This window comes from Theileria orientalis, chromosome 4 (genome assembly GCF_000740895.1).
Source record: "Theileria orientalis strain Shintoku DNA, chromosome 4, complete genome".
NCBI classification, from domain to species: Eukaryota; Apicomplexa; class Aconoidasida; order Piroplasmida; family Theileriidae; genus Theileria; species Theileria orientalis.
The window spans coordinates 534285-559559 of NC_025263.1; the positions used below are offsets into that span (position 1 = coordinate 534285).

At 37.3% G+C, this 25275-nt stretch overlaps 15 protein-coding genes and 1 non-coding gene across 16 annotated transcripts; 6 read left to right on the forward strand and 10 right to left on the reverse strand.

Moving 5' to 3' along the window:
• Positions 1-6: 6 nt before the first annotated feature.
• TOT_040000247 (uncharacterized protein) lies at positions 7-1839 on the reverse strand (the record flags this gene model as incomplete). The annotated part of the gene is made up of 4 exons (XM_009693873.1): positions 7-875; positions 1153-1494; positions 1604-1678; positions 1710-1839. 4 exons carry the CDS (start codon positions 1837-1839, stop codon positions 7-9), a joined length of 1416 nt encoding a protein of 471 aa, XP_009692168.1.
• Positions 1840-2053: 214 nt separating this feature from the next.
• Positions 2054-5128, reverse strand: TOT_040000248 (uncharacterized protein; the record flags this gene model as incomplete). The annotated part of the gene is made up of 12 exons (XM_009693874.1): positions 2054-2118; positions 2387-2566; positions 2656-2734; positions 2995-3111; positions 3151-3249; positions 3481-3576; positions 3652-3847; positions 3896-4083; positions 4351-4621; positions 4653-4836; positions 4876-4989; positions 5032-5128. The coding sequence occupies 12 exons, from the start codon at positions 5126-5128 to the stop codon at positions 2054-2056; spliced, it is 1686 nt and encodes a 561-aa protein (XP_009692169.1).
• Positions 2671-2744, reverse strand: TOT_04t000013. Its single transcript has one exon. It is a non-coding gene; the product is annotated as a tRNA-Asn (tRNA).
• A 185-nt stretch (positions 5129-5313) lies between the features above and the next one.
• TOT_040000249 (RING-box protein 1a) lies at positions 5314-5663 on the reverse strand (the record flags this gene model as incomplete). Its single annotated transcript, XM_009693875.1, has 2 exons — positions 5314-5484; positions 5520-5663. The coding sequence occupies 2 exons, from the start codon at positions 5661-5663 to the stop codon at positions 5314-5316; spliced, it is 315 nt and encodes a 104-aa protein (XP_009692170.1).
• A 221-nt stretch (positions 5664-5884) lies between these two features.
• Positions 5885-7150, forward strand: TOT_040000250 (uncharacterized protein; the record flags this gene model as incomplete). The annotated part of the gene is made up of 2 exons (XM_009693876.1): positions 5885-6274; positions 6305-7150. The coding sequence occupies 2 exons, from the start codon at positions 5885-5887 to the stop codon at positions 7148-7150; spliced, it is 1236 nt and encodes a 411-aa protein (XP_009692171.1).
• A 6-nt stretch (positions 7151-7156) lies between these two features.
• TOT_040000251 (conserved hypothetical protein) lies at positions 7157-8603 on the forward strand (the record flags this gene model as incomplete). Its single annotated transcript, XM_009693877.1, has 7 exons — positions 7157-7323; positions 7364-7453; positions 7512-7578; positions 7613-7664; positions 7696-7744; positions 7935-7989; positions 8496-8603. The coding sequence occupies 7 exons, from the start codon at positions 7157-7159 to the stop codon at positions 8601-8603; spliced, it is 588 nt and encodes a 195-aa protein (XP_009692172.1).
• Positions 8604-8946: 343 nt separating this feature from the next.
• On the forward strand, positions 8947-11284 carry TOT_040000252 (uncharacterized protein; the record flags this gene model as incomplete). The annotated part of the gene is made up of 10 exons (XM_009693878.1): positions 8947-9602; positions 9634-9829; positions 9860-10001; positions 10045-10102; positions 10162-10265; positions 10301-10493; positions 10536-10605; positions 10800-10935; positions 10979-11146; positions 11178-11284. The coding sequence occupies 10 exons, from the start codon at positions 8947-8949 to the stop codon at positions 11282-11284; spliced, it is 1830 nt and encodes a 609-aa protein (XP_009692173.1).
• Positions 11285-11711: 427 nt separating this feature from the next.
• TOT_040000253 (histone H4) lies at positions 11712-13479 on the forward strand (the record flags this gene model as incomplete). The annotated part of the gene is made up of 6 exons (XM_009693879.1): positions 11712-12018; positions 12401-12666; positions 12697-12849; positions 12879-12941; positions 12972-13136; positions 13168-13479. The coding sequence occupies 6 exons, from the start codon at positions 11712-11714 to the stop codon at positions 13477-13479; spliced, it is 1266 nt and encodes a 421-aa protein (XP_009692174.1).
• A 323-nt stretch (positions 13480-13802) lies between these two features.
• Positions 13803-14114, forward strand: TOT_040000254 (histone H4; the record flags this gene model as incomplete). The annotated part of the gene is made up of 1 exon (XM_009693880.1): positions 13803-14114. One exon carries the CDS (start codon positions 13803-13805, stop codon positions 14112-14114), a length of 312 nt encoding a protein of 103 aa, XP_009692175.1.
• Positions 14115-14299: 185 nt separating this feature from the next.
• Positions 14300-15838, reverse strand: TOT_040000255 (protein kinase; the record flags this gene model as incomplete). The annotated part of the gene is made up of 1 exon (XM_009693881.1): positions 14300-15838. The coding sequence occupies one exon, from the start codon at positions 15836-15838 to the stop codon at positions 14300-14302; it is 1539 nt and encodes a 512-aa protein (XP_009692176.1).
• A 1080-nt stretch (positions 15839-16918) lies between these two features.
• On the reverse strand, positions 16919-17662 carry TOT_040000256 (centrin; the record flags this gene model as incomplete). The annotated part of the gene is made up of 4 exons (XM_009693882.1): positions 16919-17058; positions 17098-17142; positions 17201-17348; positions 17384-17662. 4 exons carry the CDS (start codon positions 17660-17662, stop codon positions 16919-16921), a joined length of 612 nt encoding a protein of 203 aa, XP_009692177.1.
• A 724-nt stretch (positions 17663-18386) lies between these two features.
• On the forward strand, positions 18387-19272 carry TOT_040000257 (40S ribosomal protein S4; the record flags this gene model as incomplete). Its single annotated transcript, XM_009693883.1, has 2 exons — positions 18387-18389; positions 18490-19272. The coding sequence occupies 2 exons, from the start codon at positions 18387-18389 to the stop codon at positions 19270-19272; spliced, it is 786 nt and encodes a 261-aa protein (XP_009692178.1).
• Positions 19273-19554: 282 nt separating this feature from the next.
• On the reverse strand, positions 19555-20521 carry TOT_040000258 (uncharacterized protein; the record flags this gene model as incomplete). Its single annotated transcript, XM_009693884.1, has 4 exons — positions 19555-19712; positions 19744-19908; positions 19939-19999; positions 20030-20521. 4 exons carry the CDS (start codon positions 20519-20521, stop codon positions 19555-19557), a joined length of 876 nt encoding a protein of 291 aa, XP_009692179.1.
• Positions 20522-20677: 156 nt separating this feature from the next.
• TOT_040000259 (conserved hypothetical protein) lies at positions 20678-22120 on the reverse strand (the record flags this gene model as incomplete). The annotated part of the gene is made up of 1 exon (XM_009693885.1): positions 20678-22120. The coding sequence occupies one exon, from the start codon at positions 22118-22120 to the stop codon at positions 20678-20680; it is 1443 nt and encodes a 480-aa protein (XP_009692180.1).
• A 1183-nt stretch (positions 22121-23303) lies between these two features.
• TOT_040000260 (hypothetical protein) lies at positions 23304-23534 on the reverse strand (the record flags this gene model as incomplete). Its single annotated transcript, XM_009693886.1, has 2 exons — positions 23304-23450; positions 23499-23534. 2 exons carry the CDS (start codon positions 23532-23534, stop codon positions 23304-23306), a joined length of 183 nt encoding a protein of 60 aa, XP_009692181.1.
• Positions 23535-23621: 87 nt separating this feature from the next.
• Positions 23622-25112, reverse strand: TOT_040000261 (conserved hypothetical protein; the record flags this gene model as incomplete). The annotated part of the gene is made up of 1 exon (XM_009693887.1): positions 23622-25112. The coding sequence occupies one exon, from the start codon at positions 25110-25112 to the stop codon at positions 23622-23624; it is 1491 nt and encodes a 496-aa protein (XP_009692182.1).
• Between the last annotated feature and the right edge of the window lie 163 nt (positions 25113-25275).

Below are 25275 nucleotides of genomic sequence, written 5' to 3' on the forward strand. Positions count from 1 at the left end.
TGTTGATCATGGTGAGTACTTCTTCTTGCACTTGTTCAAATCAAATTCGCTTTTCTTTTGGTGATACCTGACTGTGAAATCGTTTGCATTTAATGCAACTGTTAGGTCTGGGTAGTTCATGTAGCTGTAGTGTTTGAATCCGACGTCGTCCTGTATCATGAGTGCTATTTTTTCTATTGCCAGCTCCACTTCGCTCTGCGTGCCGAAGACCACCAGCACTCTCTCCTGCACTGGTCCGTCTTCGTACGTCTGCTTGATCACTCTTATGTTCGCTCCCGTCATCTCCATGATTTGCTTAAAGTGCTTGTTTCTGTCCATTGTGAACCTCAGCGACTCTGGTATCAGCACTTCGATTTCCAGCCTTATTTTCGAGGGCTCTATTCTCACTGAGTCGTCGATCAACAGCCTAATCACTTCCTCCTGGATTGCTCTGTACAGTGGCCTCAGCACCTTCAGTATGTTGTAGAGCTTTCCGTTGATGAGCAGCACTCCTTTGTTGTTTGAGCCTGGGAAGTGTATTCTCTTCGTCGTCACTGACACGTTGACGCTGAACTCCTGCTGTAACGCCTGCACTCTGTGTCCGTTCGATCCGAAGAACGAGCCTATTACTCCGTGTGATGCCAGCAGCTTCAATGACGACCTCTTTTGGTTTTTTTGCGAAAAGATTTGTGCCAGTGTGAAGTCGTAGATCGACTCGTTAACCGTCTCGTTCAGGAACGCTTCGTATCTCAGCGTCGAGTCCGTGTTGTACTTTTCGTGTATTGTCATGACCATGTGCTTGATCATTCTCTGCAGAGTCTCGATTTTGTTGTAGATGATGTGCTCTCCGTACGACAGTTCCTTCACGTTCTTGTCGCTCTTCTCCTCCGAGTAATCTATGAATTTTTATTATTTTGTATTAACATAATTACTACATAACACTATTTTGTATTATAATAATTACTACATAACACTATTTTGTATTATCATAATTACTACATAACACTATTTTGTATTAACCTAATTACTACATAACACTATTTTGTATTAACCTAATTGGTTTGTGACAACTTAATTGCATTATCTTGAGATAACTAATATATCTTAACCTAATTACCATGTGCTAACTTAATTACCATATGTTAATTTATGTTGTTTGTTGAACACACTTACCGTTGTTGACTATGTATGGGCTGTTTGCTGAGCTACTAACATTGTAATCGTAGTTAGTACTTGACGAGCTGTTTACCAGTGTGTTGTTCTTTGCACTTTCCATCAATCCAAAACGATATGATAAATTCGGTTCTACGTTGTGCACGTTGTTGTCAAAAAAGAGTAAGTGGTTTTCCAGGTTCTTCATGTAGTTGAAATCTGTCTGTTCTGTGTCGTTTTTGCCTAGACTGTTTAGGTAAAACATGTCTATGCTCGATCTCAACTCGTTAGTGTCGTCTATGTGTGTTAAACTTGATTTGTTGGTTTCATCGTTTTTCAGCAGTGAGTTCAAATATGTCTCGTCTAAATATTTTTTGTTTCCCGTCTATTCAAATGTCTACTATCTATATGGCTATCCATATAACTGATCTACTCCATCGTTACGTCTTTTACTTGTGGAATCCTTTCTTACCTGGTGTGTTGAGATCGAGTGTCTCCTTTTGAAAGAGTTTAATGTTGTCCAAGTTGTAGTCAGAGTTTGATATTACTACACATCTGTTAACTTTAGATTAACTTACTGTTTGATATTCCTTCGTTGATGTAGTCCTGAATATCTCTGCTTGAATTCTGCAATGTTTTGTGATGTCGTTGGTCTCTTACCTTCTCTGACTTGGTTATGGTTTCCAAAGGTAGCTGTGTGTTGTCCATGACCAAAAATGAAATTGTAAACTGATTTTTGGCTTAGTAGGTTACTGCTTTATAAATTTATGAATCCACAAGTCTACAGGCGAAATATTAAAAATGAGCCGATTTCGCTACACTTTAAAACAATTTATTTGTAAATTGCAATACTGAGGTTGTTACTTTACAAATTATAATTGGAGGATTCAGCAATTTATTTGAATTGACAGATGTGTAAACATTATTTTGCTATTTGCTTTTTTTCAGCTTCTAATTTCCGTGAAATCCTGTTTCCGGAAAATTGGTCTTTGTGGTTGATATTTTACACTTTAAACATTTACTTTTTGATTTTACTGATGATTTTGTTTAAGACAGTTTACTCGTGTTTTTATTTTCAAGTGTAAGAGGCTTATATGTTACTGGGTGTGTTAACGTTATTTAAAACAAAGATCACAAGTTTTTTTGTTAGGGACACGTTTCTTTAATAGTAACCAATTACTTATTAAAACAAATATAAAACAATTCCACTGGGATGGTATAATACAAAACAATTTTATCAAATTTGATATGGTACATATTTTATCAGATCTGTTTATAACATGTGCGTCTCCTAGGATATAACACACGTTTGACAATTCCTCTGAACATACTTTTATTTTACTGAAAATTTGCTTGGAACAATTATTGTTGTGAATCCCACATTGATAACATGATAAGGTGTAGAATCTCCTGTTTGAGTATCCTCCAAGAAATCCTCGTTGATATTTTTTTTAATAAAATTGCTTTTAAGATTAATTATAATCTAATGCTTAATGCAACTAATGTGATGTTTACAGTAGAAACGTTTTTTAAAAAAAGCGGTACCGGTAGGGATCGAACCTACGACCTTGTGGTTAACAGCCACACGCTCTAACCTGCTGAGCTACGGAACCACACATCGAGGTGTCGAATTATGTTTGAATATTATTTACCCATTTGATTTTACAGTTTAATTTATTTATTTACTTGAATTTGATACTTAATTAAAATAAAATAAAGCGCATTTATCAACACACTGGATCAGATTAATACTTTTAATAAAAAAATTTAATTTTTATTTATTTATTTTTTTTTATGACCATCCGCTTTTGTGCCTTTTCCTTTCCTTTTGTTTAACTATATTATTTATTTTATATTATTTACTTGATTACCTTTTGTGTCGAGAGGCTCTTTCGCTAGTGCCTCATATACTGATGGGTCGTATACGTCCTTATTGTAGTTCGATGAGTATTCCTTTATGTCAAACACCCTCATTATCTTCTACACATTTCTTTTTATGGTTTATTTAGCTTGACTTACTTCTAGCAGGTATGGGTTTTTAAATTCCAGTGATTCTTCGAGATTCCTTGTCGTCGTCATTCCCTGATCCCTTAATTTTTTCAATCTTTCTATATCTTCCTATTTTATGTTCGTTTATTTCGTTCTAACCTACCAGTAGCTTTGGTGGCATTTCAACATCCGTTACTTCGGGCACCTTATATTCCCCCGGGCTGTGTTTCGCCATTTACTTATAATTTACATTATTCAAATTAATTTTATTATATAAAATACGATATCACATTAAAATTAAAATTACGATTTCTCATTCACTTAACTTTCTAAAAAAAATTGTGATGTCGTTTAACCTACCCTTATTTTAATATTACTGACTGCCTTGTTTTTTCTTGCCATCTTTTCTTCATATTTCTTCATCATTTCACTTGTTATCTCAGGTTCATCTTCATTCTGGCACATTTCATTAGTTTATTTGTTTTTTATCTTACTCATTAATTCCTACTTATGTAACTTATATTTTCTTACCGATTCATCTCTCTGACTCCTGTTTAGTTTGTTATAGGCCAGCTCCAGCTCCGATCTTTCCTTCAGTGTCAGTTCTCTCACCTTTGGTGGCAGTGAGAAGTTTTTTGCGCAGTCCGCTATGTGCACTACTAGCCTCGTCAGTTGATTAAAATCGTCGTAGTTTTTCGTCAGTGTAAATCTGCATTGTAGTCTCGGCCTACATTGTAAATGTGTTTTCATTCTAAGGTTCTAACAATCTTCTTACTTTTTCGTAAGAGTTGTGTTTGTTGAATCCACATCCGATAGGTACAGGTGTTCCAGGTTATTTATAAATGGGTTAAGTTGGTGTAGCACGTAGTTTGCGAATTGCAGCACCGACTTATCGTTAGAGTCCAGGTACACTCTCACGTTATCCGGAACTTCCTTGCAATCGTACACGTTAGTAAACATCAACTACACATTAATGTTTAATTTGTTTAATTTAAATCCTATCTTCTATCTAAAATAAAATAAACTTTTTTAACTATCCAGAATACAACATCCTTTAACAATAATAATAAATATTGCTCACTATTTAATCAATCAACTATTTGTGCAACTGACTATCTACTTTTTCTTACCAGGTGTTGATAGGAATTTACAAATGACTTGTTTGTTAACTTTTTACACACTGCGAATATAAAGTGATCCTGTGCATCTTTGACTTTCTATTCAACTTACCAGTGACTCGAACAGTATGTCGTAGGTCACTTGGTCGTTCTGTGGCTGAAACAGTGTTATCAGCGTCTCGTGCCAGAAACATTGTCGCTTCCGAAGCTGCACACTCTCATTTTCGTTACAACTTACGTCCAGTTTTATCAGCATTCCTCTGCAGCTCGTTCTTCCTGACGCGTACATCTCAAAGTGGCTCCACCCCTTCACGTCCAGCAGGTTTGGGTCGCGTTCCACGTATGCGAAGTTGTCCTCCAACGCCTGTTCTACTGCCAGAGACCTAAAGCAATTTATTTTCTTAATCAAAATACAGTCCCGTCGCTATCTTCTTATTTCTGCTGTATCCTGCCACTGCGTACATCACCAGCAGTGTGAACACTAGTAGAAATATTGCGTAGTTCCTTCTAAAGTTTGGGGGAAAGTCCTTCGACAAAGGATCCGTAAACTTTTCGAACATTTGCACAAATGTCGGTTTTGACGCCCTTTCGGCTTTATCTAAGAGTTTACTTTTGTTATATCTATTTTTTTACTTACCATCTTTTTCTGTATTTATTTTACCTAATACTCTTTCAACCCTTTTTGGCTTTGATGTAGAATCACTTTTGGAATCATATGTGTTTGATCGATTTGATAATTTATGCTTTAAATCTATGTTGATTTATTTGTTTAGATGTTTTTTATATTTATTACCTGAGAAGAACGGGATATTTAGCGATTTTACGTTAATCGTACATGTTGATACCAACAAAATGGCTGTTAAGGCCACAAACCTATTATTTAATTTCATCTTAACACAAACTACATTATATATCAAAATTTACTGTATAATATTCAATGATGATAACATGTTTTTTGAAATATATGATATTAACAACACCATATGTTAGAGGATTTTGTGATTACGTAGAAAATCAAATTGTTTAGATTTATTGATCATTTGCTATTGTTTATCAATTGGTTTGGTATCTAATCTTATGTTTCACTAATTCTGAAATCCCACTGTGTATTATCCAACGGACACACATGTCTTGTTTTTAGCCATCTCGAAATGCAATGGAGGTGAAAAGCGTGACCACAAGCTCCCCAACTAATTGTACATCCCTCGTCATCCGTAATTGTTTGAGAATCTTGAGTATTTGTCGCCTATATTAGTTATTTATTTACTATTGTATTCAAACCTGGCATTCTATACATAAATCCATGATATGATTTCTACATATAGCGCAATTATCTACTGAGATTTGCCAAGACCACACTGCGACAGCCGACCATTTTTTAACCTTAAATTTTGGTCTATCCTGTGTATCAGCTTTTACATCCATTTAACATATATATTACAATTAGGTTTCTAAAAATCCATACACATTACCATTTTATAATAAATTAAACTGATTGTTGTTTTTTGTTTTAGTTTATAATTATGTTTTACACATATCCGTTGCCCCAGAGTAAATTATAATGTTATTAATACCCATCACTATATCACCATAAATATACAATATTTTTGTCCATAATTGTTTAAATATCTTGTTTTGTAACATGGATGGCAAATATGTATAATAGGGTGCTAAAAATTTCTAATTACGATACAGCTATTCCGTTTTTGCCATACGACTTGGTTGTTAGGAGTTATATGGCATGGAAGTTCGGAAACAACATTCCGTTTGATGAAGAACCTTCAAAAGTTAGGAATAAAGATCATAATATAGACTGTATTCGCTACTTTTACCCCTCTCCCGACTCCTTCAAAATTAGGAGTAAAGTAAGGAGCCTTTGTTACAATTCATACGGAAATCGCTTGTATGTTTCCACTAGGGATTGTGTATATTTTTATAATACACAGTGGCTGGGTTTGGAACACACTCTGTCGGTTAGGAGTACGATGTTGTTGGCACACCCTAAATCTCCAGATGTGTTCGCTCTGCTCGTTCAGGTAAAGTAAAAACATTAATATAATTCGCAGGGTTCTTCTAGCAGTAGACCTTCCGTTAAAATTTATGAGTTGAGAGCAAGGCAATCAAAGAGCCACAGGCACGACTTGATAAACCTTTGTACCATAACAAGCGCCTTTGCAGAAAACTGGTATACTGGCTGTTGGTCTCAGGATGGCAGATACATTGCGCTGGTGGACAAGGATGACGTTTTGCAGGTTGTTGATCTCCAGGATGGGTACAAGGACAACGAGCTCAGGGAGGAGGATTCCCTAAGGCTGGATTGCGAGGCTTATGGGATAATATACACAACCGATTACTTGGTTGTACACAGGGTTGATGGACTTATAGTATTCTACAAGTTTGACCTGGAAAAGTGCTATGTTGAAAGGGCGCACTCGCACATAGTCACGGCCTCAGCCTTTGATCACAACTTCAACTTCCTAGCCACCGGGGGGAGCGATCACGTCGTGAACGTCTTCGAAGTTGATCCGGAAATTGTATGTGTAGGCAGCTTCCCAAGGCTTGAAGGACAAGTGTCAAGCTTGGCGTTCTCTAACGACGGAATTTTCCTGGCTTGGGGAACAAAAGACTCTGCCCCGAATCCCATTGATGACATGATTAGCATACAGTCCTCTCTGGATCAGAATACGCAGGGCTTTCACGACGGTGAAGAGGCGAATTCTCCGGAGTTCTTTCTCACGGTCGCAGGCATCGATCCCTATGAGATTTATTACCAGCACAGCACACCTTGTTCAGTTGCCCACGTGGCTTTTGCCCCGAACAAACAGGTTTTGGCATATGCTTTGGATTACGAAACATTCCCCAAGGGGGGCAACAACACTCACACAAATCTCATAGGATTTCTGTATCTTTAGTTTAAAATGATAATGTTTACTGTTTTATACTATTTTACTATTCTATTATCCTCTGAATCTAGGAATTCTTACCCTTCTTCACGTATGTTTCATAAATGTGTAAATCGTTCAGGAGTTAATCAGAATCCTGCATCTTCTGACTCAAAAGAGGTTACGCTGGAGTCTCTGCACCTGTAAGATGAATTTTTTATTATTTTGTAATATATTTCTTAGCAACGATGAAGATATTATAACAACATCGCAACTCATAGACGTCAATGCGGAACTTTCTGCAATTTCTAGAAAAACATACAAAAACTCGCCGTAAGTGATTAAAATAATTATTCTACACCTTATTTTTAATAAATTTATGTTTTTTCAGGAACCCTGAGAGTGTTAGGCTTACACATGACCTGGCTTCAGAAATTGAACACTTAAGGAACATTAATGTTCGTTTAATCACTGATATAGATGTAACTTTAGTTCGAAGAGCCAATAAAACCAAATGTGGAGCCTGAGCTGAATTATAGAGATGGTTTGTATTCATTTATTATAGATGTGTGCAGGAATTGATATAAAGAAGCCCCTTTCAGAATCAGGTATTAACCTGAAGAGGTTAGTTTATATATATATATATTTATTATAAAATACTTATGATAAAATGGAATCATGGATTTTTAGAATTGATGACTACTTGATCATTTATAAAAGCCCAGTTGTTTATGTTCCAACTCTCATCGTATTCCTGGTGTCATTACCGGCATTTTCATACTTGTAGGTCTGTGCAATTTTAATTTTTGATCAGCTTAGTGTATGGAAGAGACGTATCACGCTATTCAATAAAGGCAATAACGGCGTTTGTAGTATATTTTATAACATATAATACCCTGAGGGGCGTATACATTATCGCAATAATACTTTCAGTCGTTTTTTCAATTCTATCATACAGGTAATCTTAGAACAAATTTTACTTGTATACTTTCTGTTTATATAAATTATGTGATAATTGAATCAATTGATAAAAATATACATTTTAGTATTGCGCTGAAACCATTAAAATATTTTAATTTTGGGCCCAGGAGTAAGTTACCTGAACCAATAATGGATGTTTAGGCATAAAAAAGGAGCCCGTGGGATGGGTAGTTTATCATTTGAGGTTATTGATGGTGTAGATCTTCACAATTCTCTTCACCTGTGGAGTATTTTCAAACTTGGTGTACAGGCTGGTATACATTGTTATACAGTCGGTGATGGGCAGTTTGACCATGCCAAGGTTTATTAGGGCATTTATTCCAGTCTTACACATCTCATTCTTGTTGATCTTATCGACGGTAAGGAGGTCATTTAGACAATATTGAGCCTTTAGGCAGTATTGGCGCTGCTAATACTCGTGGTCCCAACCAAATACGCCCAAAATTCAGTTTTTTCACTGTCAAGCTCATATATACTGCTTTCTGGTATAAAAAAAACATGAAGCTGATTTTGTGTGTAGGTGTGTCGTACATAAACGATTTCCTCGTGTATAACTTCTCGACGAAACTGAAGCCGATTAGATTCGATTTAAGTTTGTCAAATAATGATAACAATTGATAATTAACGTAATTTTTAGCGCAATTTTTCGACAGCAATGTGGTCGCTTCAACCAGCGAGATTTTAATGATTCTTGGGACCATTGTGTTGTCAGTAGGCACAACTTTTTTAAACGGAATGAAATGAGCAGATTTAATTTTATAGGATATATTAGTCTGCGTTAGTTGTTAAATTTAAATTTGTTGTTTTAAATTTTAACCTTCTATATATATTGGCTGAGTTTCACCATGTTAGGAATTGTGTTTAGAAGCATAGTCAGAAGATCAGAGTCTTCCCTGTCAAAAACGTTCGAAAGCGTAAATGATTGTTTTAAATTGCTGGAATCGAACACCTCGGTGCCCACAAAGGACTTGTATGATGCCTTTAAGTACCTCGTCAGTGACATGAGTTCACGGAAGAACGCAGTTCAGGATGAACGTTTTCCTTCACTCCTGAATCAGTTAGACAGTAGAATTGGAACGTTAAACTCGTCTTACCTTGGAAATTTTGCACTAAGATTAAATTTGCTTAGTAAAACAGGCGGTTATGTCAGCCATGACTCAAACCGAGTGGACGTAGACCAGGCCAAAAAATTAATTGAAAAAATAGCAACGACAATGATAGACAAGGGGGGCCACATTAAGGAGATAACCCAGGTGGCCTACGCAGCAGCATCGATGGGAATAGTGAATCATCCGATCTACGAGTTTGAGAAGCAGCAGGTAACGCTGAATATTGACCTGGCCACACCGGACTCGATCAATTTATCAATAATGACATCGTTTAAGAGGAGCTCGAGAGACAGAGTGTACCTGGCGCTATTGTGTGAGAAGCTGTCGGAGCTCACAGATAGGTTCACGGCCAAGGACGTTGTGATGACCCTGGGCTCTTTGTCGAAGCTATCGTAAGCATAGAGAGCGTATAATTGCGTTTAGGCTGATGAAGGGGTTTCTGCTGCGCAGGCTGCTGACGCTCATGATGGATAACCTAGACCAGTTCACGGACGCACAGTTGGTTCAGTGCGCAAACAGGCTGGCACTGCTTAAGTTCTTTACTCCAAATAATTTTAAGTCGATCTTTAATACCATAAAGCCTAGGCTCCAGGAACTCCCGACGCACCTGAAAGTGGAGGTATTGTCACGACTTAATGGAAATGTGTAGCTGCTGATGACCAGTTGTCTGAGCAACGTGCCTAGCGACAACAAGGAGCTCATCGAAGTGCTGGAAAACATTAAGAACGACGACCAGGATATGTTGAACTTGACGCAGTACATATATTCCTGCGTCTACTACAAGTATTACGGTAGGTGGAGACTTTTATCTAGCCTAAACTGAATTGAATTTAGGAAATGAGTTCAAAAGGGCATTTACGACCTTGATGAGTCACACACCCTTTATTGGAAGGTACGGTGATACACAAACGTTGAAATAATAAAACGAAACACGATAAAATGGAACCTTAGGAAGTACGCTGTGATGGCAAAGGAGGCTTTTGACACGCTGTATCTTGAGTCGAATCAGGACCTGAGTCTTAGTGACAGCTGGAGAGAGTCCTTTGACAACATAGGTGAGTTGAAAGGAAAGTAAATTGACCTTGCGCAGAAAAAACGGAAAAGGAGAAGTCGGAGTCGCAGCCTATATTCCAGGAATCTAAAAAAATACTGGAATCATCAGGCGATTATAAATATTTTGAGAAAGTTGGACCGTACGTGGTCACCTTCGTTGATCATGAACGCAAGAGATGCATAGACGTGGAATATCCGACGACAATGACAAATTTGGCCCTTAAATTGAGGTTTGTATACTATTTTGGGTGAATTTTATAAATCATGCTTAGAAACCTTGATGCACTGGGCTACAAGGCTGGAGTTATAAGGTATTGGGAGTGGAGGCGCCTGAGAACCGAAGTACGTTCACATTTTATTTTATATTATTTTTTAGGCTGCGCAGGCCAATTACGTTTCAAAAATACTTCAAGAAATTTCAAAATAAACGTGCTTATGTGTAGTGCCTTAATTTAGTGAATTGATCATGGTTTTAAAAAATTTGTCCAGAGACCGAGTACGTATAATTTAATTCCTTTATTCATTATATGTATTAGAAAAGTGAGCTCCAGTATGTGTTCCGACTGTACGATAAGGACCGGACAGGCAAGCTATCGTTCTCTACCCTTAAAACGCTGTTAAAATCCATTGGAATTTATCCAACTAAAGGCGAATTAGAATTTTTAGAATACGGTAGGTTGAAAACTAAAATGTGTAATCAAACATTTTTTATTAGAGGAATCTGTCAGGGGAGGGTTTACTCTCGATGATTTATATGCTTTGGGGGATTCGTTTTACACCAATTCTGTCATAAAACAAAATGTTATGGAATCTTTAAGATGTCATTTTAACAATTTTGACGTTTTCAATGAGACTGAACTAAAAAATTTGTTAATTAAACTAGGTACTAATTCATAGTATAAACACCATTTTAGGCAAACGTTTAAGGGTAGGGGAGTCTGAAATCGACTCATTTTTCCGATTTTATATAAATGATAAGCCTTCAAGTGAGCTAACGTACGAAAAGTTTATAGACGAGTAAGTACAAGATAAAACAAACATCGGTAGGACGCTAATGGAAATATAATTGGAGACGCAGAGAACGTATGAAAAGTATATGTTAAAAATTAAAAGAAGATATAATAATGTGTTTGAGATTTTGAATAATATGTGATATTTTTTGAGTGCATTGATTGTGTCAATTTTGGGATTGTGAGTATGTAAATGTTCAGGATCATGATACTTTTAATGTATCGGAATTGTGTGTGTATTTTGGTGTTGATGTGTTTGTATTTTATGTACGTTTTGGTTACATGAATCTAATATTGGTTGCCCAATTAAAAGTCGGGCAACTCGATTTGAGTTGATTGTTGTGTGTTAATTCAGTCACAATATTTTAGGAGTCTTGGTTAAGATTATCATATACTAAATAAATCTAGTGACCCATTAAGTAATAAGACTAATCTAAAATGTCAGGACGTGGTAAAGGAGGAAAAGGTTTGGGAAAGGGCGGTGCTAAGCGCCATCGTAAGGTATTGCGTGATAACATTCAAGGTGTTACCAAACCAGCCATAAGAAGGTTGGCACGCAGAGGTGGTGTTAAGCGTATATCTGGTTTGATATACGAGGAGGTTAGAGGTGTACTTAAGGTTTTCCTTGAGAACGTTGTCAAGGATTCCGTCACCTACACTGAGCACGCTCGTAGGAAAACAGTCACTGCCATGGATGTCGTCTATTCACTTAAGAGACAAGGCAGAACCCTTTACGGTTTTGGTGGTTAAATTAATTAACTTGTAATTAATTGACCTAAATTATTAAAGTAATCCCAATTTAATATTCGCCGCTATTAAATTTAACTCAGGCTTCACTAGAAGCCATTATAATATAATTTTTTATCATACACACTTTGATTTATATTATTATTTTTTTACCCACATCATTTTTTATAATACGTTATTATATATATTTGTTTTGTTATTTTTTGTTTATTGATGTATTTTTATATTATTTACATCTTTTTTGTTATTTTTAATAACTTTGTATATTCCTATTTTGTGGAATCTTACTCATTACCTAACTCACATGTTAATCTAGCAAATGTATATTAATATTTATTTTATTTTTTTAATTTATAAATATTTTTAGGTTACACATTTAGATTCAAATTATTTTGTAAGGAATTTCAAAAGTCTCAAGAATTTTTTTTCTAATCGCAATTCACATGACAGTAACTACAATTTGTACAATAGTATTGCCAATAATGGCACACTTCAAACAAGTACAGAGTTAAAATATGAAGACTCTCATGAGTTAAGGGGAAAACATCTTATTATTGTCTGTAACTGGAAGTGTTATTTGAACAATGAATTGGCTAACAAGTTTATCCGTTTGTACGGAAAGCTTAAGTTTCCTAGGAATATAGAGGTATTTTCACTCATTTAGATCGATTTTCAGATTATAACTTGCCCAGCTTCGATACACCTGAACTCTATGGTCGCACACTACCGTGAAATTAACAGCAGTTGTGTGCCCTGTAGTCAGAATGTTAGCGACCGTTCTAAAAGTTTCGGCCCATATACTGGCGAAATAACAGCCGGGATGTTGAAAGTGAGTGTTATTGTTCTAATTTGTCTCAGGATCTTGGAGTAAACTGGACAATTGTTGGACACAGAGAATCCGAAATTAGTGAAAACACCACTGTATTTTCTCAAATATATTCACTTGTTTAGAGTAAAAACACAAAAATCGTGAACAAGAAGGTCATAAACGCCTTCAACGCAGGATTAAATGTTATCCTTTGCATAGGTTCGAATTTTAAAATTCCTCAAATTCACACAGGTGAACCAGAGAACTTCAACTCTAACATACCGAAACATTTATCGCAGGAACTGCAGGTATGCGTGAAGGCGCAACTGATGGATTCAGGAATGTCTGAACGGCTTGGACTTGAACGGAGGGCAGAGACTAGTAGTGGCGTACGAGCCTCAATGTTCAGTGGGAACGGAGAAGCCGGCAGACCCCGAACTAGTGAGTAAAGTAATAGAAGAATTACGAGCCTCAATGGGAGAAAGAGGAAGGATGATCAAATTCATATACGGAGGGTCAATAGACGGAAAAAATGCAGTATCGTACCTGAAAAGAAAGGGAATTGACGGGATCATGGTTGGAAGGGCTGCACAGGAGGAAAGTTTCATGAATCTGCTAGAAAATATAATAAAGATGAGTAGGGATTACTAATGTGTTTGAGATTTTGAATAATATGTGATATTTTTTGAGTGCATTGATTGTGTCAATTTTGGGATTGCGAGTATGTAAATGTTCAGGATCATGATACTTTTAATGTATCGGAATTGTGTGTGTATTTTGGTGTTGATGTGTTTGTATTTTATGTACGTTTTGGTTACATGAATCTAATATTGGTTGCCCAATTAAAAGTCGGGCAACTCGATTTGAGTTGATTGTTGTGTGTTAATTCAGTCACAATATTTTAGGAGTCTTGGTTAAGATTATCATATACTAAATAAATCTAGTGACCCATTAAGTAATAAGACTAATCTAAAATGTCAGGACGTGGTAAAGGAGGAAAAGGTTTGGGAAAGGGCGGTGCTAAGCGCCATCGTAAGGTATTGCGTGATAACATTCAAGGTGTTACCAAACCAGCCATAAGAAGGTTGGCACGCAGAGGTGGTGTTAAGCGTATATCTGGTTTGATATACGAGGAGGTTAGAGGTGTACTTAAGGTTTTCCTTGAGAACGTTGTCAAGGATTCCGTCACCTACACTGAGCACGCTCGTAGGAAAACAGTCACTGCCATGGATGTCGTCTATTCACTTAAGAGACAAGGCAGAACCCTTTACGGTTTTGGTGGTTAAATTAATTAACTTGTAATTAATTGACCTAAATTATTAAAGTAATCCCAATTTAATATTCGCCGCTATTAAATATAACTCAGGCTTCACTAGAAGCCATTATAATATAATTTGTTTACAATTCTTAACTACTATTTATGCACAGATTGACTAGCATTTATACATGTTGATTATCGTGTAATTTAATTTTAACAAATTTGAGAGTAGTCCCTTGCTCTCCTTTTCATTTGTCTTCTGTAAGTGCCGTCAATAGATTCTGCGTTAGTGGTTAAGCTTTGCAACATTTCCTGGTGCTTTCTGGACACCGTTTTGTCGTCAAAAACAATGTCATCGAAGTCGCGATCACGCTTGTTGGAGTCACTTGCACTGCTGCGTTTCTCGCCGAACTCGCTGGCGTCGATGGCATAGTCGCTGGTTATGCAGTCCTGTCGGTTTACGCCGCAGTTGTTTCGGTAGTTGTGATTATCAGCATAGGTGTGTCTGGCGTTGTTGTCGCCGGAGCCATTTCCGTAGCCGCTGCCACTGCCTCCGCCTTGGTTGCCGTTGTTAGGGTTCTTGAATGACCTGCGGTTGTTAGGGTTGGAACCGTCCTGACTGTTCCGTAATCTGAGGGAAAGGTCAAAGATGTTTGGCAGACCGGCCAGCCAAGGGTGAGCAAGGGCGTCTGCAGCTGAGGATATTCTCTTGCGCTTGTCGAAGCAGAGGAGTCTTTTGCAAAGATCTCTAGCAAGGGGAAATTCGACCAGGGGAGGAGTGTTAAAATCTATGCCGTTAGCCTCGGCGGCTGCTAAAACGGCATGACTGGCCTTGGCGTCGTACATCTTGTCCATGGACACTGGCGGAATGCCGGTCATGAGGATGTATAAAACGATGCCTATGGACCACATATCGGAGGCAGTGGAGTAGTCGTCCCCTCTTAGGATCTCAGGAGCCAGGTAGCCGTAGGTGCCCACAAGCCTTCGCTTTCCATTTACTATCTCGCTCTTGTCGGCTGTAGGGCAGTCTGTCATTTTACAGGTGTCAAAGTCTATGAGAGCGAGTTCGTACCTTTCGGCCACGGGCAAAACTGACTTGGTGGGATTCCTGAACATTATGTTTTCGGGCTTTATGTCCCTGTGGAGCAGATTCATGGTGTGCAGGGTGTCAACGGCCTGGAGAATTTGTCTAAAGATGTACTTGCAAATGTCCTCAGGTATTGCCTTCTCTTTGAGCAGGTACTCGAACAGCTCACCCCCGATAAACTTCTCAGTCACTATATAAAAACTAGTATCTGACTCCCATATCTGATCGATCCTCATGAGGTTCGGCATGGGTGGCATGTTCAACAGCTTCTCGCACAGCGTGCGCCAGTTGTTGAGACTGTCTAGGCCGGGTGGGATGCGCGATTTGGATATTATTTTCAGAATTTTGGGCTCCCCGGTCTTGCGATCGATTATATCACGTAAAAGTGGTCTGGATGATGGTTTTTTGACACAGTCAGCACATATTCTCAGCTCAGCCCCTATGTAGTAGTAGTTCGATAGTTTACTTCCAGCTGAAAGCCTTCTAATCCTTTTCTTGCCTGGATTTCGTAAAGCATCGATGGTGGCTTTATCTAAAAATCTGTTTTCGCTATCAAGCGTGGAGGTTCTTGAGGAAGGCTTGTTATCGCCCTCCGACTTCTCATCGGTGAACCGAAATTCGCGCAATTGTGTGTTTATGCCCTCGGAATTGAGTCCTTGATGCATTATACAAAATTTATTTAAAATCCTAAAAGTTTTTATTTACACACTTGAGTTTATGACTTACTCTGATAAATAGGAGATGCTTATTCACTGATAATTACAACTGTAACTATCCTTCGGTCCTATTTAAATAGGTGTATCTGTTTTTAATTGAATTATATTACAATCGTAATATTTTTAACACAATTATGGACCGGTTTACAATTTGAAAGATTCTACGGTTTTCAAAAAGACTACAGTCCTACTTTTATTATAACCTACGATTCCAATTATTGAATTTAGTATTCCACAGGAACCTATACAATGTTTTACTAAATTATTCCGTTAGAATCTCAACATGCTTTACATTCTTACTGTAGGCATGCGCCCTTGTTTTCAGATCTTGAATTCGGTAATTGCAGGACGGTGCAAACAAATGTATTATATAAATACTTTATATGGTTTAAAGTTGTTTATGAATTTATTTCCTGCTTGAAAAATGCGTAGATTTAGCTACATTCGCTCTATTATTGTCCCTTTTTTAGTTTGTATGTTCCTTGGGTGTATCCATATAAAACACTCATTTTTGTATTATTTCGCTATTTTTTCCAACCTTCCTTTGATATTTATTATTCAATTTTATTTCTAATATTAAACTTTTTAATTATTTTAAATTAATTGTTTAAATTATAGAATTTTTATTTATCAATCAACCATTTTCACACAATTTTTTTACAAAGCCTTATTTTTTAATAATATTTTCTAGTTTATAAGAATATGTTTATATCTTCTTGTTTGTATTTTTTTATTTAAATGTGTGAGTATCTTCCCATATAAAATCCCATTTCTTTATAATGAATCACTACTAATTATATATTAATAAATTAAGCATATGTATACCAAAATGATGTTATTATATTATAAATTAGTTATAGTTTTAATTTATATGAATCAATTTGTACCAATTTGTATATAAATGCCAGAAATGTAAGTTCAACCTCGATCTAGTGGGATTGAACGAAATTGCTTACACATTTATTAAATAACAAAGGTGTGTTTGTCAAATTGAATTTAATGTATTGGTATCAGTTATTTGTTCTGTTGTTATTCGAAAATCATATCCAACGGATCACCCGTCCACGATCGTTTTAACAGCTTTGCAAAATCATCGTAGAGGATATATGTTTTATTAGTAGATGCTTCAGACACCATTAATGTGAGTTCTTCATCAGATATTTCAACTCCTGTGTTTATATGTAACTTTAGTAACTATTATTTATTACCTATTTTATTAATCGACGACCTGAGACTCTCCAGTGTTATTTTTCCTAAATAAAATCACAAATTGAAGTTTAAACTTCAAATGCTATGGAAAAATTAAAGTACCTGTTCCATCTTGTAGCTGGTTGAATATCTTCTGTATTTCAGTATTGTTGTATCGGGTATGTATTCTCGATATCACTAACGTTTTAAAGTCTGTGATGGTTAGAAAGTCCTTTTCGTCCTTTCCTATGTCCTTATATAACTCCTTTACCTGTGAATTTTAAGTTATTATTAACATCAACTAACATTCTCGGGCGATATGTTCAACCTTAGGGCTTTAAACGCTGCTTGGCATTCAAAAAAATCTATTTTTTGGTCTCCATTTCTATCAAACAATGAAAACGCTTCCTCCACCTCAGCCTCCAGTGACCTGTTAAGTACATTTTTATGAAGCTTGTTTAGTTGTTCTGGAGTATACTCATAATCCGATTCAAGAACGTTTGACTCCGGCTCCTCTACATAATCCACTAGTGTACTAATTGTCGATAAATTTTCATTTCTTAGTGTGGATAAATCAAAAACCATGCTTGTAACATAAAATTGCAATTCATCTAAATTAAAGTTTAAAACAAGAGCTGTTACTTATGAAATTAATATATAATAATTTAGAATAAATAATCAAAACAAATGTGTATGTGTAAGCAGAATTAAAATATAATAATTTTATATGTTATGTTGTGATGCCGTGGTAATAAAAATGTGGGTTACGAAGTAACTAGTCCAAAAAAACCAACTTTAAGTGTAAATAAATTTAAACGGCAGTCTTAATACGTAATTAAATAAATTGAGTTTATAATGATATGTGATTAAGGAGTGTTATATAGAGAAGATGAAATAAACAATAAAAAATGAAGGATCAGTTGGAAGGTTCGGAATACAGAAATATATTGTTATTTTGTTGATGTAAAGGTCCTATTTGGGGCATAATATAAATTAATAATAAACACACTAATTGAATATCTATTATATTTCATAATAAATATGTTATCCGGATCTTTAATTTAATAATAATTATTTAAACACAACAAATAACTATAATATTATTAAATGGATTGATTGTGAATCAGTATTTGATACAATTTTATTCGTCACCTGATACCCCCATTTCTGCCCAAATTAGGAAGGACAGTGTGAATAAATAACTGCTTGATAACACATTTCGTACATAGGTTAAATTGACTGCTTGTTATTGGTTAATTAAAACTAGTATTTGAATATATTTTCTCTCATTATACTCCTTTGATAAAATATGGTTAGTTGTCCTACCGCTTTTTTTTTACCTTATTTACTTGATATACCTATATTTAGTACATAAGATTGTTTCATTTGCTCTTTCACTTATTATTCTGTAGGGTCGTGGTCCTAAAAAGCATTTGAAGCGTATTAACGCTCCATCCCACTGGATGTTGGACAAGTTGACTGGAAGGTATGCTCCCAAGGCTTCCCCAGGTCCTCATAAATCGCGCGAATGTCTGCCTCTCCTAGTTCTACTCAGGAATCGCCTTAAATACGCCTTGACTTACGACGAGGTTAAGTTGATCGTCAAGCAGAGGCTCGTTAAGGTCGACGGTAAAGTGAGGACCGACATGACGTACCCGACCGGGTTCATGGACGTCGTCTCACTCGACAGGACCAACGAGAAGTTCAGGATGCTCTACGACACCAAGGGGCGCTTCTGTCCTCACAAAATCACAGACGAGGAGGCCACCTATAAGCTCTGCAGAGTGAAGAAGACGTTTCTGGGCCCAAAGGAGGTCAACTTGGCCGTAACGCACGACGGCAGGACCTTCAGGTGCGTGCACCCAGAGGTTAAGGCCGGCGACTCGCTTAGGGTCGAGGTCGCGACCGGGAAGATTTTGGAGTACCTTAAGTTTGAGCCCGGCAACCTCGTCATGGTCACCGGAGGCCACAACGTGGGCAGGGTCGGCACCGTCGTCAGCAAGGAGAAGCACCCCGGGAGCTTCGACCTCGTCCACGTCAGGGACTCCAACGACAGCACCTTCACCACGAGGAGCTCCAACGTCTTCGTCATTGGCGTCGGCACCAAGAGCTACGTCTCACTTCCTGCTGAGCGCGGAATTCGCAAGACCATTATAGAACAGAGGAACCTCAGACTTGCCAAGTCCGCCCACTAATTCAACATAATTTTGTTGATTTTTGTAGTCAGCTATACGCCTCTTTATGTGAACTCATTTATATATACTTACACCCTTATATGTACAGACATACATTGTATATTTACATAAGTACATTTATGTTTATGTGTATATGTATATATATATATATACCACACATAAGTATATATTACTGTGGATACGCACATGTGTATATATATACATATATATAAGTAGATGTGTATGTATACTTATACACAAGGAGTATGATTTATTTGTACAGTTAATCTAGAAAGATACACATTATAGTTCGGCGTGCACCTCTTGGCGAGGCTTCGTTTCCGGCTCCGGGTCGAATTTGACATCGTAGTCCTCGGGGCGAAGTAGCATCTCGCCGAAGTCGGTCACCGCAGTCTTGGCGAGCTCGTTGGCGTGGGACTTCCACGAATCCTTGGTCACGTCTAAAGGGGAAATGAGGGATTTTGTGCTTACGTGATGATCCGATTACGTTTGTCACGTCGTCGTACATTGGGAAGCTGTCGAACTCCCCTTCCTCCTTGTATGCCTCTGCCAGCTCATCCTTCGTTAAAAAACCGTCGCTGTTCTTGTCAAACTGCTTAAAGTCGCTCAAGGACTGAGTTTCGTCCTCTCCGTTTTCTAAAAGGCTCTTTTAGTCTGTTCAATTACCTGTTCTGTACTTTTTGTACTCAGTGAAAGATATCTTTCCGTCTCCATCTTCGTCGTGTGCCTACGCAATTTTGGTTCCGGGTGCTCTAACCTTAATCACATCGTTCAACTCCAGGTCCAGAAGCTCTGCGTTCCTGGAAGGATTCACTAGGTCTCCCAGCTCCTCCAGGCTTAGCATTCCGTCCTTATTTTTATCTGCCAGGTTAAACCTCAGTTTCAGAGGCTCTTTATTTTGCGAAGCGTCTTCCTCTCCCACTTCGTTAGAAAACGCTGCTAAAAGCTCGTTGAAGGTCACGTTGCCGTCTCTATCTCGGTCTATTGTTGCCATTTCGTTTGCCAACTGCCTGTTCGATATAACTTTACTTAACTTTGAACTGTATTTATCTAACTCGTCCTTTGATAAAACTCCGTCTGAGTTTAAATCAATCTTGTCGAAAATCTGTAACATTTTAAATGTGTGATCTACCGTGGATTCCGGCTTCTGATCAAAATCTGCAGTGTTAAAGTTCCTTTCAAAGGTAACTGTACAAATACAATTATACATAAAAAAGTATATCAGAAAAACGGCAGAATAGGCATACATTTTGAATATATATAACATGATTACAACTGATTACAAAAAATTCCAACCACACATTTACCAGAAAGTTTTTTTCTCATAAGTCTTAATTGATTTAATAACCAATATAAATGAGCTGGTTGAAATTAAGCAAGTAATGTAAAAATATGTTTTAGGATATTATAGGTATTCTTTAATGTTCATCTTGAAGTCGCTACCCGTATCGCGCCATGCCCTTCTAAACGTTTCCCTAATGAAATACCACCCAATGTTAGATTTAGGCATTTTGTGGTTAGGTCGGAATTTCGGGAGGTGATAACCGAGGCTGACCCTCGTGTCGTTATAGCCTACCGACAGCTTCGAGAAGATGAAACGCATAAACAGCGCCAAAATGAGATGAAACGTTATAACACTATCATCACCCCTTTTTTTATTGTTGCTCTTTTTTTCGGCACCTTCACTTTCAGACTGTGGTTTAACTGTTTTTGCTACACCTCCAAAGCTTAGTGGATCCAAATAGCTGTTACACAATATTAGCATAATTGTGATTATTAAAACCAATTTTTTAGAATTTATGATTAGATTTGCTCTTGAGTTTTTCTTGTGTATTGCCATCATTGAACAGATAAATATTCCTAACATTGGAATCACAAGCACCCAAAAGCAATCAAACTGTGTTTCCCACTTCTTAAAACTTTTAATTGATTCCAGTGTATAAAGGGATATAGGTCCAATCATATTGGCTATTGGCACCAACATGTTGATGATGTGGCACTTGTCCCTGTGGAGAACAGCGTACGGCAACACTCCTGGGAACAGGAAGTCCTTAAACATAGAGCCAGCGAAGAACATGGAAAATGGTGAATATGCTTTAGTTAAGGTTCCAAAGAAATCCTTTTTATCAGATGTCTGGTCGCCTGTTTGACTTGTAGTAGAGGCGCTTGAATCATGATTAGAGCCGGTTAAATCTTCACTAGCATAACAATAAATCCATAGTGCCACTGCAATACTAGTGAGGATGACATACACCCACGTTTGTATTTTGATGTTGATTAAAGCGTTTGATTTTATACAAAGATCGAGAACGAACTGAAGTGAAAGAACAAAGATGCGTGAGGCGTTTGCTGCAAAAACAACAGGAACTGAGTATTCTGGAGCAATTGCCAGCACTGAGCAGTGAAAATAGCCGAAAAAGAAAGCTTCTATACTCAAAACTATGTATAAAAAGTACCCTAATCTCGATGCAAAGTGCAGGATACATAAAAACAAAAGCCTCATAACCAAAACCAAGCCAAAACAGCCCATGCTAATGTACTTCCTACACTTGCCGTTGGTTCCTTTGTCACTGCTTCCTTTGCCTTGACCAGAATTTCCTGATTCAGAACTTCCTAGATGGCTACAAACACAAGCTACGATAAACTCTGATGCCGAGCCGACCGCAATCAGGAGACAACGAAAGCTGAAAAGTTTACTGAAGTAAATACTAATGTTGCTGAGTGGAATATTGAAGGCGACAGCGAAGTGAGCCGAAGTGACATCGATCTGGTGCATAATCAGGTGTGATGATAGTGAAACAAATGCTGCGATTATTTTACATCTGTTGTCAGTCTTTTCTTGGGTCATTTACTTTCAATAACCGCCCTTTTATACTTTACAGGTGTGTCAACTTCCATTCAAAATTACATGTGTAAACACTTACGGTCTACACAGTACCCCGTCTATCATACACAATGTTGCATTAGTGTGTATGCAACATTTAACATACAAATACGCCTCAAATAGAGAGCCGCAGCGAGGAATCCATGATTTCGAATGGGGTGAGCGACTTACACATCTTGATCCCCTAGACGTTACACACATCATATTTATTAGACTGTTATATGTATTTTTATATCAGAGTCGTGGTTTTGGTGGTGTTTAATTCCTTTTGAGTCTTAATTATCTATGATGATGGAGCATGTATTAGATGGTTATGTGTAATAGATGTGTAAAATTAATGCAAAATTGTATACAGTAACTAATATATTAAGAATGGATAAAATATAAATTGTGAATACAAGGCTCTATGAAAACTATAGGAATAAAAAGCCCATAAAAAATGTCAAATGATGGCCAATGCTGGATTAAAGATATTGTATATATGTGTTATATGTTTTGATGGAAATCCGCTCCAGTATAATAAGCAGGTTTCAAACAAACACATTTAAATCTATAAATCTCAAATATATCTCACTAAATGACTAATATGTGTTGCCCCAGATAATATGGAATCTCGACATCGGTTCTGTGTAAAAAGTGCTTTAAGTGCCTCTCTACTTTAAAAAATCTCTCCCATTCACCTTAATATTTATAAACAATATTATTAGGACCTTCTTTTGTTTGATTTTGTCGGTGTGTGTTTTTTTTATCGAGCACTGTGTATGCTTTGCACATACCTTATATTCACGTATTTATACTTTATTTTTCCATCAGTCTAATAGTTTTACCTTTTTATATACATATCCAAAACATGTTTATCTAATTATCTATTTGAATAATATTTTTAAGTTCCTACTGGCTTAATATCGTTGTCATCCCATATTCTCCATATGTACTGGACCTAAAGTTCAAAATATCTACCAATTCATCCTCAAATTATTTTTTCTGTTGAAATGCAGTGATTATTTTTCCATTTTTTTCTATCACCTACCTTATGACACGTTTGAACATTGTACTTTTCAAACTCGGTGTCAGTGGCATCCATTTCCAGGTCTTCCACACACTTACCCTAATTTTCTTCATCTATGTGTTTAACCTGTAATATATTCTAAATTTTTTTGTATTCCATGTTCCTCTTCGTTGTTGACACACACCGACAACTTCTTTGCTGGTCTTCATTTTTTCTAGTCTTTATACATGAGGTCAATAACACGCCTACACTCATATATTTTATCCGTTTTGTCTCAGGTTTGCCCTATAAATAATTTTATAAATTTATTTTTTGTCATAACGCACCTTATACTCTCTCGACTTTTACACATCGGAGTCCTCTTGTCATTCACCAAAGTCGTCTCTTTATATTGCCTACAATCAATTTAAATTGCTTCTTCCTTCTTAATTACTATGTACTTTAAATTTTAAAATATTAGAGGTAGTTCTGTATGTTCTTCTGGAAGTCGGTAATGGCATCTATGACAGCCCTCTTAAACGTTTGTCTACACAGGTACCAAGCAAGGTTCCTTTTGGACATTTTGTGGTTCGGTCTGAACTTGGGGATGATGTATCCGAGGCTGACCCTCGTATCATTATATCCCACTGACAGCTTCGAGAAGATGTAACGCATAAAGAGTGCTAAGATTGCGTGGAAGGTAATAAGGCTGTTATCCCCCAACTCTACTTCTTGTCCTGTCGAATCTCGGGATCCGGATTCATCTGTAATTCTTTCGGGTTTTACGACCTTTGCTACGCCTCCAAAGCTTAGTGGATCCAAAAACCCATTACCGAAAACCACACCTAGTGTGATAATCATTACTCGTGCTCGTGAGTTTGCAATTCTTCGTGCTAATGGGTTTCGTGTGTGAATTGCCAGCATTGAATAGGCAAATATTACACCCATAGGAATTGCGAGTAGCCAGAACACGTTGTACGTGCCTGTCCACTTTTTAAATAAATCGAGTGACTCCAAGACGAACAAAATTATTGGACCGATAAGGTTTGCCACTGGCACCAACATGTTGATGATGTGGCACTTGTCCCTGTGAAGTACGGCGTATGGCAACACTCCTGGGAACAAGAAGTCCTTAAACATGGAACCGGCGAAGAACATCATGAATGGTGAGAATGCGTCGAAGAAGGTCGTAATGAAACCTTTCGTTTTCGGCTGAGAAATGGTTTGATGTTCATATGACGCTGACGGAGCTTCTTGTGATGTGGTATTTGCCGTCAGGGCCGGAACATCATTGCAGGTCTCAGATTCGTGATAGTAGATCCATGATGTAAACGCTGCGGTTGTTAAAATCACTCCGATCCAACATTGCAATTTGATCATCAGCAGTGGTCGTGAATAAAACATAAAATCTAGAATCACTTGTATTGATAAAATAAAGAATCTAGATGCGTTCGCGGCCAGCGCCACTGCCAGTGAGTGCTCTGGGACGATCGCAAGCACTGACGCGTGGAAGTAGCCGAAGAAGAACGACTCTATACTCAGTATGACGTATACATGGTATCCTAGATGCGATGAAAAATATAAGAAAATCAATAAAAACAACCGAACAAATAAAACGGCTCCAAAACACGTCATACTGATCCATTTGCGATATTTAATATGCTTCGGTACTGGATTTTTATGTCCGGTACCAACTTCGCCTCCAGGATCAGGGCCCGGATCAGGATCCGGATCTATAAGCTTCGAAATCTGGGAAACAATGTATTCTGTTAAAGTACCCGCAGCTATCAGCAAGCATCTGAAACTAAACAATTTACTAAAGTAAATACTAATGTTGTTTAGTGGTATGTTGAACGCGACCGAGAAGTGAGCCGACGTGACGTCGATTTGGTGCATAATCAGATGCGATGAGAGTGAAACAAACGCTGCGATAACTTTACAGTGCTTCCCGGGACTGCTTGTACCCATTTTAGCTCTGTATTTGCGTTCGTTTCGGTTCTAATGCCCTGTTTAGGCTTAGTTAGACAATGACTGACATTTACTCACATATAACATTATATATTTATGAGTTAAAGACTTTAACTATAATACAGATCCTATAATAAATATTTAAAACACAAATCATTACATT